This window comes from Colias philodice, chromosome 11 (assembly GCF_061535455.1).
Source record: "Colias philodice isolate Cphi_HAF_F1 chromosome 11, ilColPhil1 Martin Lab GWU primary, whole genome shotgun sequence".
NCBI classification, from domain to species: Eukaryota; Metazoa; Arthropoda; class Insecta; order Lepidoptera; family Pieridae; genus Colias; species Colias philodice.
The window spans coordinates 10605975-10618639 of NC_143096.1; the positions used below are offsets into that span (position 1 = coordinate 10605975).

Below are 12665 nucleotides of genomic sequence, written 5' to 3' on the forward strand. Positions count from 1 at the left end.
TGAATTACATCATTGTGCAATTCATATCAGTGTGTTGATATCATAAACCATTGTTTAAATTTTATTACGTCTAGGTATCCTTTTGTCACATTAGCACAATTTAGAAGATTCTACTAATTCACAAACACAACTTAGGTTACTAGATATATCTATAAAAATCTAAAGAGTCAAACGATGCGGACATTAACAGAATACTTACCTAGTTACAATCTTAAAGTTAAATAAAGTTTGTATGGATGTATGGATGTTTGACTCTTTCACGTAAAAACTACTGAACCGATTACAATGAAATTTAGCACACATATAGAGGGTAACTTGGATTAACACATAGGATAGGTTTTATCCCGGAAATCCCACGGGAACGGGAACTATGCGGGTTTTCCTTTGAAAACGCGGGCGAAGCCGCGGGTGGAAATCTAGTAATTTCCATAATATACGATATTGGTACATAGTACTTACGTACATTATCATACAAATTTTTATGACGTTAACTGAACAAAGGTCCCTTTAGAAAAAAGTGACATGCAAATAAAGGTCATTCGACTGTCCTTTCCCACATAAGTCGGTCAAACTGGTTTTGGACGAACCCTTTGTAACTTTATGAAGGAACCTTTGTCCAAAGCTCGTTTGACCAGTTTTGGTGAGAAAATCTTTCAGTAGTTATGTAATGGATAAGGCCACAGATAAGGCAAGGATACTGAGACAAGTCTTTTGCTGTTACGAATTATTATATTACTAACTTAACTTTACTCAATTACGTTTTATGGTCAACGACAAATCTAGATAGTCTGGTCAAGTTATTTCATAAATTATGAATGAATGATTATGAAGTTAAAAAAAACTATCAAAGCAAAAAAATTGAATTCATCAGAAAATTATTGGTAACTACTTCAAAAGATAACCAAAAATTACGATATTAATAATTACCCATCATAGGTACCTACTTGGAAACAGTGAAGTAAATAGTTTTGCGTGATTATCACCAAAAAGTTTTATAAAAATTTTCTTTTGCATTAAAAATTTTACTTTCTAGAGCCGGAAGTGGAAGTATGTGAGTTTCTTATTAAAAAGTGTACCAAAAAAGCATAGATTGTGAGATCCTATACGATGTAGGTTTATTAAAATTATTAGTATAAAAAGTATTTATGGGATGAATGCGTATAAAAATAGTTATTTGAAATTTCTAATGTTTGCTTTACTTTTAATGTATTAAACAGTTTCATAGCATTAAAATTAAAAATTGTTCAGTGAGGTGGGATCAATATGGGTGGTTAAGAGGTAAGGCCTCGACTTATTTTTAATTTTTTCCTTTTCTATACAAATATTGAATCTTTTTTCAATGAAAGCTCTTTGGTTGTACTTCATCATAGTGAGGTAAACCTATATTAAGAAGAGCTGGAACGTCAACACATTTACACATTGCACATGTTAGGCCGGGAGATACTGACACAAAATTTCGGGTCATTTGTAACAGGATGGCGGTCTAGAGGGGTCTTAGTATGCAATGACAAAAAGAAAAAACCGGCCAAGTGCGAGTCGGACTCGCGCACCGAGGGTTCCGTATGTGATGTAACTAAAAATTTATGGTTTTCGTAATTTTTCCTTTATCTATGCTATAAGACGTTGCTTCGTACCAAATTTCAAGATTCTGAGTTCACGGGAAGCAACCTGTAGGTTTTGATTCCCTTGCAAGTGTCGAAAATTTGCGGCATAAACGGCTATATCTTTTGATTGCGTTGGCTTAGAAGTTTGATTTTTTCACAGCTTCAAGGGACAGTAGACCTGAGTAATTGATATAAATTTCAGCTTCATACCTCCACGCGTTCCTGAGAAAAAGGGTCTTGACAGACGGACGGACGGACGGACGGACAGACGGACAACAAAGTGATCCTATAAGGGTTCCGTTTTTTCCTTTTGAGGTACGGAACCCTAAAAATGATGGTCAGAACGCTGGTACCGGTGGACTAGTCGCGTGGGCGTTAGTCACACTCGTCGGATTTAAATAGCGAAAGTCCAACGATTTGTAACACAAAAATTTCAGAATTTACCGATAGCCCTTAAAAAAGATGTAGGCGGTAGTGTCATGCCATACTTTTACGATGTGACTTACAGTCCGCCTTACCGACGTGAATGCGTTGATTTAAAAAAACAATTCAACCATTTGTACCGGGCTAACTTTTGCACAGGTAACCATCGTCGTGCAGCCATTTGGAATCGTCCGAAAAGTATGGCATGGTGATTTTCGTAAATGTCTGCACGATGATGATTACCTGTGCAAAAGTTAGCCTGATACAAATGGTTGAATTGTTTTTTTTTTTTAATCAACGCATCGCGTCGGTATGGGGGGCTGTAAGTTACACCGGAAAAGTATGGCATGACACTACCGCCTACATCTTTTTTATGGGCTATCGGTAAATTCTAAAATTTTTGTGTTACAAATCGTTTGACTTTCGCTATTTATCCGACGAGTTCGACTAACGCCCACGCGACTAGTCCGCCGGTACCAGCGTTCTGACCATCATTTTTCTTTTTGTCATTGCGTAATAAGACCCCTGTAGAACTGCCATTCTGTTACAAATGACCCGAAATTTTGTGTCAGTATCTCCCGGCCTATGTGTAGCTTTTATTTTGCAATTGTTTATAAATACAGGGTGATGTAGTTGGTGTAGTACGAATATCTAAAAAATCTATGAAGAATTTTGTGATACAGTAAATAGAAGAATTATAGACTATTTTACAGTATTTAATAAAATTATTTAATTTTTTGTTCATTTTCATTAGAAATGTAAATTTTTCTCACCAATGTGGAAATTTGGATGATAAGGATCTTGTTATAAAAATATAAATTTTGACTAAAATCGGCATTTTTTTTTCAAAAATCAAATTACTAATTAATAATCAGAGTTATCACCATTTACATTAATTTACAAACAATATCGGTTGTTCTTACTTAAAATTGAATACCAATGTCTTATTGCGGTAGGTAACACATATTTGTTAGCGCGTATTGGTAGGTATTACGTACTTACTACAAATATAATATTTCTTAGATATCTTTACTCGACCAAAGTCAGGACAAGACTGCTCCGCAACTGCAGAAGAAGTCCCTTATTTAAATCATTATCAAAACAACCATCCGTGTGTTGGGAGTGAGCGTACACGTGTTATTTGTATTGTTTTTATGACCTGAAATTTAATTATTATTTGATAATTGAATGATTATTATTACTTTTATCCAATTGATTATTATTAGAATAAATAATTAAGTTCATCAATTGATTTACTTTTAAATTATAATTTTACAGGTAAATTATGAGAGCTTTCATAATTATATTTGCATATATTTATCTACAACGCACCATTTTACAATTCAAGTCTAAAATGAAACTAGAGTCGCATTTATTTTTGAACATACTGTAAGTGAAATTGCATAAGTGTGAGTACTGTGAACATGCCAGCTTTCCTTAATTGACCTCTATAATCTGGGTATTAACATGGACGAATATATTTGTCTATGGTATTAATTCATTATTTTTATTTTTATTATGTTCAAGTAAAAATCGATAATGAATAATGTCATCTTATCTTTGTAATATTATCAGTTTAGTATAAATATGACAGGTTTATTTTCAAATTACGTTAAAAATAAACGCCTTTTAAATAAATATAGCAATTAATATTTCGCTTGTTTAATTTCTTTTGTGGTCAGAAAAGCATTGAATTCAATGTATGCAAAATATCATAAGAATAAGAATGTTATGATAGTCGAGATAAAAAGGTGCATAAATCAAGTAGGGAATGAAGACCCTTGCGATTAAAAAAACGACAATAATAGGTGAGCTTAGGTGGTCATATTTGCTCCTGTAATGCATTTCGAAACAGTGTTAGTGTAGTGCAGGACTTTATCGTGATCACATTAAACTTTAACATTTTATATTTAAAAGTTGTAATAGGTTAAAGGTCGACAGTGAAAGTGAAACACAGTAAATCTGGTGAATTTTTTTTTATTTAATTTTTAAGGTAAGTTGGATACAATGAAGGATGATGTTTTTAATCAGATACACAATTGGTTATTACAATATAATATATGCCTCACATTTTTCAATATTATAAACGTTTACTATATTTTTTATTAATGTCATGATAATGAAGGTAGTATACAAATGAGTTGATTATACTCTAAGGTATTTAAGGGTCGCCAATAGTTGCCAATCAATGAAGATAAGTTACGTGGTTGACTTGCTTGGTTACGTGTAATTTATTTTTTGGTTTTTTTAATATTTTTTTCTTTTTTTTTGGTTTTTTATCGATTTACGATCCTCCGTCTGCTTATTCTGGCTCGTTCATCCTGAGGCGGGCGAAGTCTTCGAAGACAATGTTGTCCTCTTCCTCGTTGGTGTACAGAGAGTTCTCGTAGCGGTGTCGCTCAATGGATTGCATCTTCTTCATGGCGTTGAATCGCTGGCGCTCAACAGATCCTAGAATGGATAGATTCAATGAATAAAAAACGTTTTTAAACAGGAACCATTCTATTGGTACGATGCCTTACCCTCAGCAGGGTGAAGAAGTTTGAATGGCACATCGGTAACGAGTTCGCCTCCAAGAGTACCGCAGTTCAGCTTGACACGGACGGAGTAGGATACGACAATACCAATAGCGTCGGCTGGGCATTTGCCTTCGGTTACAAGGGTGGAGCTGGCCAAGTTGACGTCATCTTCCTTGAGGTGTCCGTCCAGAGCCACACCTGTTTCACGAAACAAATAATTAATGCAACGGTTTGATGTGGAAAGAAATATGAAATAATTTTTCATGGATCTAGTTTACCGCGGATGTCCTTGTTGCTGCGAGCAAGGGGTACGAGGTAGAAGCTCTTGGACAGGCTGGCGCCGGGGGTAACTGGGCAACCTTCACGGCTTTCCAGGGAAGCGACGTGGCGGCTGAACTGCGAGTTGATCATGGTGATTTCAACGTGTTGGACCACCATGCAGCGGATGTTGCGGACCGATTTCCTGGAGTTGTTGGAAACGATGATGTTCGCGCAGATCTTTTCGCCATGGTAGTAGATTTCCTTGTCCAAAGTGACTTCGAGGCTGATCTTTCCATTGCTGAAAGTGAAGCCCTTGCTGACGAGAGAGCTAGGAAGGCGGCGGCCTCGGGAGGCAGGTGCGTGTTGAAGCTGTTATAAAAAAGGAAAATTAGTAGTATGCTTTATAAAGCAAAGTATTCGATAAAGTTGTACTATAGACCACCTTCTTGATCGCCAAAGTGACTGAGCTCCTCTTGTGGCTCTTCTGGTCTTCGCTCTCGGCAACGTAAGTGCGGACGCAGTATTCAACGCCCATGGGCTTGCCTTGGTCCTCATCGGATGCTTGCAGAGTTACCTAATATTGAATGAGAATCGATAATAAATAAAATCGATGAGTTATTGAATTTATATTAATTTAAAATAGATAAGTGAAAATATCATGTTTCCTTCGTATCGTTATCTTCATTTGATTGCTTTAAGTTAAAATAAATAAATTCATTACCGAGCTAGGGGACATCTCTGGGAAGTTGAAGGTGAATGGGAAGGCGTTAGGGCCCAGTTTCTTCAGAAGTTTCTCCTGGACGGGTGTCAGTTCCATTTTGTTGTTGACCATTGGGACGACCTGTTCTGTACCGACGACCATTTCCTTGGAAAATTTGACCCCCATAACCTCATCTTCCTCCCTACCATAGCGGTAAGTGGTCACGAGCTGCACAGATACAAATAATTTTAAATCCAGGGAATGCACTTCACTTATCACAAGATGCACAGAACGTCACTATTTCACAACACTTTTATACCTGGCTGTAAACTTTCCTTCCTTTCAGGTAGTCGGTGTCAACGACCACCACTCCATCGATTGGATCGCAGTAATCTATATGATCAATGAAGTCACGCTTGCCAAGGTAAACCGTAATTTTTCCATTGGGGGTGGTTTTCTTGAAAACCTTTACGGCAACCACAAAGATAAGGGATAGGTAATCAAGCATTTTGCTTGGGGAGAGTGATACGAGACCACAGGAAAAATTGAACTTAGTATACTTTCGTATTTAGTTGGATTGTTTTTGGAATGTTTAGGCTGTGAGGCGTTCACCAGAAGTGATGAGCCTAGGCCTCTACCACCTATTTATACTAGCAACCTATGAGGTTTCCTGAGAATAAAGTAGCAACGTAATGAGATTTAACTCGTATGAGACAAATTGGATTAAACTCGTATGACGTTGTTTTGTAACAATATAATCGATAAATAGTACACAACACTACTCTGCAAAAAATTTGGAAATCGGTCAAGGAAATGTCAAAATGACGTGAGTGTTTTGACAGTTCTGATCGGGCTAAATTTCGAGGAAAATTGTTTTATTTATCAAGTTTTAAAAATAATCACTAATAAATAAGCACTACTAATCCAATTAGATTCTTATATGATAACGATTTAAGGTTTTAGGGATTTGATAGCGCAAGTAACGACACGAGACTATGTGAATGTGTTAGTATTTAATTTTGTTTATTTCTGTTAAAGTTATCGATGTATTTCACTGGTCTTGAAATAATGTAAACTGGCAGTATATAGTTATTTTACTATCTTATACATGATTGTATTTAAAATGCATATAAAGATAAAGCATATTTCATGTAAGAATGTGTAGTTTCGCATATATGTTCTAGTCCTTTTATTATAGATTAAATCTTTTAGAAGATTCCATTACTAGCAAATATTCTCATAGTTTTTTACTTGATGTCTAGCTTATACACCATGAACTAAAAGGCTAACCATTTCGATGTCTTATTTCTAAAAATGCCTCTGTAGCTTAATACAAGGTTATACTTATTAGTAATTTGATATAGCCTCCAATGGTTATATCACTAATTGGTGTTATAGTAAACAAGCAGTTATTTTGGTCAACAAATTTCTATTCAAGTTCATTTTCATACAATTTTTTTACATACTAGCACTAGTATTCAAGTAATGTTAAAAGTTATGACATTTGCCTACTGCCTAATAGGTTATTCAGATATTTGCACCCACAAAGCAATATCCCATAATTATTTTTGTTCAACTCATAGTTCAAACTCATGTTGTACATTCTTATATGATTATAGTATATTCTATTATCAATCTAGTTTCAATTATATAAAGTTAACATGTTGTATGTACTTATATGACTGGCCGGTTGGCTTGGTTGGTAGTGGCTCTGCCTTCCGATCCAGAGGTCGTGGGTTCGATTCCCACCCCGGGGCAAATATTTGTGTGATGAACGTAGATGTTTCTGGGTGTTAATTATCTATATAAGTATTTATTTAAAATTATATATGTATGTTTATCAGCCATCTGGTTTCCATAACACAAGCGAAAGCTTAGTATGGGATCAAATCGTGCCGTGTGTGAAAATTGTGCCGAAATATTTATTAAATTTATTTATTATTATTATATGATTGTTTGAATAATCTATCTTCAATCTAGTTAAATTACACGCTTTATATTAGCTTCACCTGTATGTTTGTTTGTTTGTAACCGACTTCTTTGGGTGCGATTTTGACCCACTTTAAACGGCCAGATTTCTTTCAAACTTTGTAGATTTATTGAGGACCGATGACAATACACTAATTTGATGAAATTTTTTAGTTCGGTTTTCTATAAAAAGCTTTTTTAGTTTTATTAAACTACTAGAGGTCCGCCCCGGCTTCGCCCGTGGTACATATTATTATTTCGCAATAAAAGGTAGCCTATGTCCTTTCTCGGGTATCAAAATATCTCCATACCAAATTTCATGCAAATTGGTTCAGTAGTTTAGGCGTGATTGAGTAACAGACAGACAGACAGAGTTACTTTCGCATTTATAATATTAGTATGGATTATTACACCAACATTTATCATATTTCAGCTACACCCTCAGCATGCCCACATTCCTGACGCCTGGCCGTCATGGCTACAGTGTTAGATTCTCGAGAACGCGGCCAGATGCCCTTGCAGTGGCTACGAGCCAGTACTATGGCCTGGCTGGTGGCGGCACATTGTTCTTCCTGGAAATCGCTCCAGATGGAACGAGTGTGCTTGAGTTGCAGAAGTTGGAATGGACGGATGGATTGTTTGATGTTGTGAGTATATCTATACTAATATTATAAAGAGGAAAGGTTTGTATGTATGTATGGTTTTCACGCATAAACTACTGAACCGATTACAATGAAATTTAGCACCCATATAGAGGGTAACTTGGATTAACACATAGGATAGGTTTTGTCCCGGAAATCCCACGGGAACGGGAACTATGCGGGTTTTCCTTTGAAAACGCGGGCGAAGCCGCGGGCGGAAGTCTAGTCTATACTAATATTATAAAGAGGAAAGGTTTGTATGTAGGTATGGTTTTCACGCATAAACTGCTGGACCGATTTTAATGAAATTTGGCATAGATAATCTTTAGACCCTGAGAAAGAACATAGGCTACCTTTTATTGCGAAATATGTACCACGGGCGAAGCTGGGGCGGACCGCTAGTGTTGTTATAAGCTTGATAGTATGGTCTATTACTGGTAAAAGAAAGAATAAATGCATACAGAGTTTTTTATGTTTTAGTAAATGCTTCATAACTATGATATTTAAAATATTGGTTTGTGTTAAGTTTACAACCATGATTTCTTAGTTTGATTCTTAGTAAAGATAAAACATAAGTTTTTTCCTAGTTTCTGGTGAAGCCTTAATACCTATTTGCCCATAAATCAATATCTGAACATTACAAACAGAAACTGGCTCATATTATGTATCTCTTTTCATTTTTCTATCTTAATGGTTCATAGAAAGAAAATATTTAGAATCTTATATGAAACTTCAAAGTGTTATCCACAAACTTATTTCCTATACTTTCACAGAAAATATTGTACAGTTCAAATAGTTATATAGAGTTTCAAAAGAAGAAGTATTAAAATGGTGGAAGTATGTTGATATGAGATATTGTAGTCAAGTCTATAGTATTCAACAGAAAACATCACTTACCTATGTGAAAACTAATAAACTTATTTGAAAGAAATAATTTCATATTTGAAAAAAAAAAAAATAAACTGGATAACACCATTTCTATTGCTTGTACAAATCTTGAAGTACCAAATACATGTACACATCTTTTAGCATTATTTTTATTATCATATCTATGAGTACTCATAGCCTCCTTTTTTGTAAAAAAAATCTCTCACAGAACCTCCTAGAATAATAAGAATTTTAAGCCTTCCTTAGTTGCATACAACATTCTTCTGTTATATAATGTTAAATCTAATTATAAATAATAAATACAGTTAATAATGACATCATAATTTTTTTTTTATTAAACGCCCCACAAATTAAAACATGGCGTAAAATAATATTTTACAATATTTATTAAAATTGGCCGTTAACTGATTGAATCCCATTAAAGTTTATTGCATTAGGTCACGATTGAGAACAGAATATAGTAGGAGTAACCTTTTGAAGCCCTAATAGTGCAGTTATGTGAGAGCTTGACGTGGGCCAGTAAGAGGCTTATCTTTTCACTAGCTGTGCCCGCGACTTCGTCCGCGTGGAATAGTGACTGCATAGTAGGTAGTTACTACTTAACTTTTATTGAATAAACACGTACTACCATAAATAATTAAACGAACTGTTAGTAAAATTTATTACTAAACTGAGCTAAAAAATAAAAATAAATACCTAGTTAATTTTCTACGTAAAATTTATTTTAAATTATGTCATATTATTTTTAGGCACCAGGAGGGAAGGGAGCAAATTTATTTTTCTTCCTTCCTTGTATGTATGTTTTTGACAATATATATAACCGTTTCTACGAAAAATCTATTTTTTCATTCGTTGATCTCAAAAATAAAAATTCCAATCACCAGAACGACAGGAAATTTTAATAATTTATTTTTAATTATGTTTTGCACAATTTTGTTAAATTACGACTGGATGAAAATTTTGTTCGTGGTCGTCGTCGTCGTTGGTAAGGTGAACAAATCCTTATCAAAACATCATACGCTTAAGACAATAATTAGTATCGATAGCGGATTCTATTCCTTTGCGTTTTGACGTTTGTCTCAGCGCTCAGATCTTTCCTGTCTCACGCCGTAGTAACTAAACCGTTTAGACCGTGCAATAAAAATTAAATAAAAAAAAAACTCAACGCAACGAAGAAAAGTGCATAGAAAAAGGAAAAAATGTTGTGTGGTTTTATGAAACCACGGTAAAAGTGAAACTTAGGCACAAAATTATCGTATTTGTACGATAATGACTCCGAACACTGCTTTATACCTACTCGGCAGCCGACCGTCATGCGACATGCGCTACACAGACCAAAAAGTTTGAGACGATGTAATAAAAGTTTCACTAATTTTACAAACTTCCCGAAGATCTTTAAAAATAAATACCATTTTAAATATTTATAAAAATAAAAAAAACAAAGTCATCGGGGCTGCCATACCATCATTATCATAATATCATATACAATTATATTTTTTTTATAATGGTACTTAATTTTAAAGATCGTCGGGAAGTTTGTAAAATTATAATTTATTCCTTTTCCTTCGTTGCGTTGGGTTTTTCTTTTTAATTTTTAAATTTTTAACTTCGGTTTCTTATTTTCATGTGATATTTTCAAGTGAGCGAGACCTACCTCTACCTCCATATTACATTCCTACATCATATTGATATCTATAAGTTTGTTGCTCCTTGACATCTTTTAAGTTGGGCCGTAACCGTGCACAAATTGTAATGGATCACAGTGGCAAAAGAAGTGGTATCTTTAGGAAAAAAATTGCCAAGAGCCAGGCCCACAGTATTACAATATTATTTCCTACAGTAAGGAATCGCCTTTGATGTCGCGCGATGCCGCCGCCAGCGTAGGTACTTACGCTGCCACACGAAAATACGCTAGGGTTGCAACAAATGGGAAATAAAACAATTGTGATTATTAATATTATGATGAAATCATTTATTCATATGTACATTCAAAATAATTGCGATTATTTAATCTGATGTAATTATTTGTTCATAAATATATAATTACAGATATTGCACTGCTAAATATTTACGTGGACACTATTTTTGGATGTTCTTAATTGTATATTATAACATTTAACTAAGTTATGCATTCGCATTGGGATGTACAATCTGATTAGAAAATAATGAGGACAACATATGTACATAGCTTTGATTTTAATTCAACAGATACAATTAATACAATCTTTCTGAAATATTGTTTCCTTCTGGGATTTCAATGTAGATTTACATCCGCAAACGGAACAGTTTTTGCGCGCCATAATAGAATATGTCAGTACCTATGTATAATAAAATTATTACACAAAAAATACGACTGCGTCGTCCTTTCGCGATAGTTAATGCAAACTCAGCGTGATTGCATTAAGCGGCCCGCGTCGCCCGACCCCCCGCCAGTTCCCCTCCGTTTCTCTGCACAAGTACATTCGTCGCACTACTGTAGGAAATATGGTAATACTGTGGCCAGGCCTATTTGGCTTTGAGTAGAGTTCAAAATTTCCAGGTTGTGGCTATCCTCTCGCTCCCATATCCCCCTCTTCTTTCACAGACTTTCAACCCTTCTCTTTCCACACCTAGTAAATGGCAGAACCGATTTTGATGTAAACCATAATTATTATCTAATTATACCTATATGTACACGTCATATCCTGTCGTTTGATGCTCCATTTGGTTTATTTATCTAACCACTGTCACCCCTAAATGTAATAAACGGATGAACCGATTTCGATAAAACACGTTGCTCTTTTATATTTTGATATGCCACTTGAGTATATTATTTGACCACATTCGATTATTGTTCATTCCCACTTTCACCGCTGTAATCTAATAAATGGATAAACCGAATTGGATAAAAATATAACTAATATTTTTTCCCACATTCCCACTTTTACCTCTATATACCTAGGTATAATAAATGGATGAACCGATTTTGATACACTTTATCTAAGAACCAGCGTCGGAAAATATGCTGCCTAACACGCATCTAATTCGTATTACCTGTTAGCGAGCTACGGTGGCACAAACAGACAAACATAGCGGTCAAACACTTATCACCCATCTTTTTGATGGTTAAAAATGGTTAAAAGGGGTTAAAAATATAATACGACATAATTTAAAGGACATTTTATGTATAAAATTTACCTAGAAGTAAGCATAATTCTAATTTGACCCCTTCCCCCCCTACTACCTCAGCTTACCCCCCCACCCTTGGGGACTTTCGATATGATCACCTGGACATTTATAAGGAATAATTACTGTAGCGTATAACAGATAACTTACGTTTTATCGTACACTGTATAGTGTACAATAGAATGCCTTTGCAAATGTTCGCCGTGAATACTTAAATGGTCATAACTTTTTTATTTACAAACCGATTAACATGAAATAAACACTTAATATTAAATGAAGATTACCACAATATATTAGTGAAAACCGCATCTAAATCGGATAAGCCGTTTCTGAGATTAGCGTGCACAAACATACAGACAAACAGACAAAAAAAATTATAACTACAGTTTTGGGTTTGAGATCGACTTAATAATAACCCCTGCTATTTTTTTTACATATTTTCATTGTACAGACATCACTTTTCTAGAATTTTATTATAATATGTATTGAATATTGA

At 34.7% G+C, this 12665-nt stretch overlaps 2 protein-coding genes across 3 annotated transcripts in view; one reads left to right on the forward strand and one right to left on the reverse strand.

Moving 5' to 3' along the window:
- Positions 1-3975: 3975 nt before the first annotated feature.
- Arr2 (arrestin 2) lies at positions 3976-6228 on the reverse strand. Its single transcript, XM_089701138.1, has 6 exons — positions 5827-6228; positions 5529-5735; positions 5250-5381; positions 4825-5176; positions 4550-4744; positions 3976-4478 (listed from the first exon to the last, which is right to left on the reverse strand). Exons 1-6 carry the CDS (start codon positions 6013-6015, stop codon positions 4330-4332), a joined length of 1224 nt encoding a protein of 407 aa, XP_089557264.1. The 5' UTR covers positions 6016-6228; the 3' UTR covers positions 3976-4329.
- Positions 6229-6338: 110 nt separating this feature from the next.
- Positions 6339-12665, forward strand: part of Pex7 (peroxisomal biogenesis factor 7) — a 100630-nt gene continuing 94303 nt past the window's right edge. For both annotated transcript variants that reach the window (XR_016316319.1, XM_089701220.1), the window contains exons 1-2: positions 6339-6512; positions 7909-8122. Coding sequence is in view for 1 of the 2 variants with exons in the window: in XM_089701220.1 (XP_089557346.1) it covers positions 7922-8122 (201 nt within the window). In the remaining variant the exon portion in view is untranslated. The remainder of the gene's footprint in view (positions 6513-7908; positions 8123-12665) is intronic.

What these genes read in the sequence shown, in the direction of transcription:
- Arr2 (XM_089701138.1), bottom strand. Translation starts at nt 6,015, where the DNA reads ATGCTTGATTACCTATCCCTTATCTTTGTGGTTGCCGTAAAGGTTTTC. An exon ending in CAGAGATGTCCCCTAGCTCG is followed by an intron (nt 5,382 to 5,528) that starts GTAATGAATTTA and finishes ATTCAATATTAG; the next exon opens with GTAACTCTGCAAGCATCCGA. An exon ending in TCACTTTGGCGATCAAGAAG is followed by an intron (nt 5,177 to 5,249) that starts GTGGTCTATAGT and finishes TTTTTATAACAG; the next exon opens with CTTCAACACGCACCTGCCTC.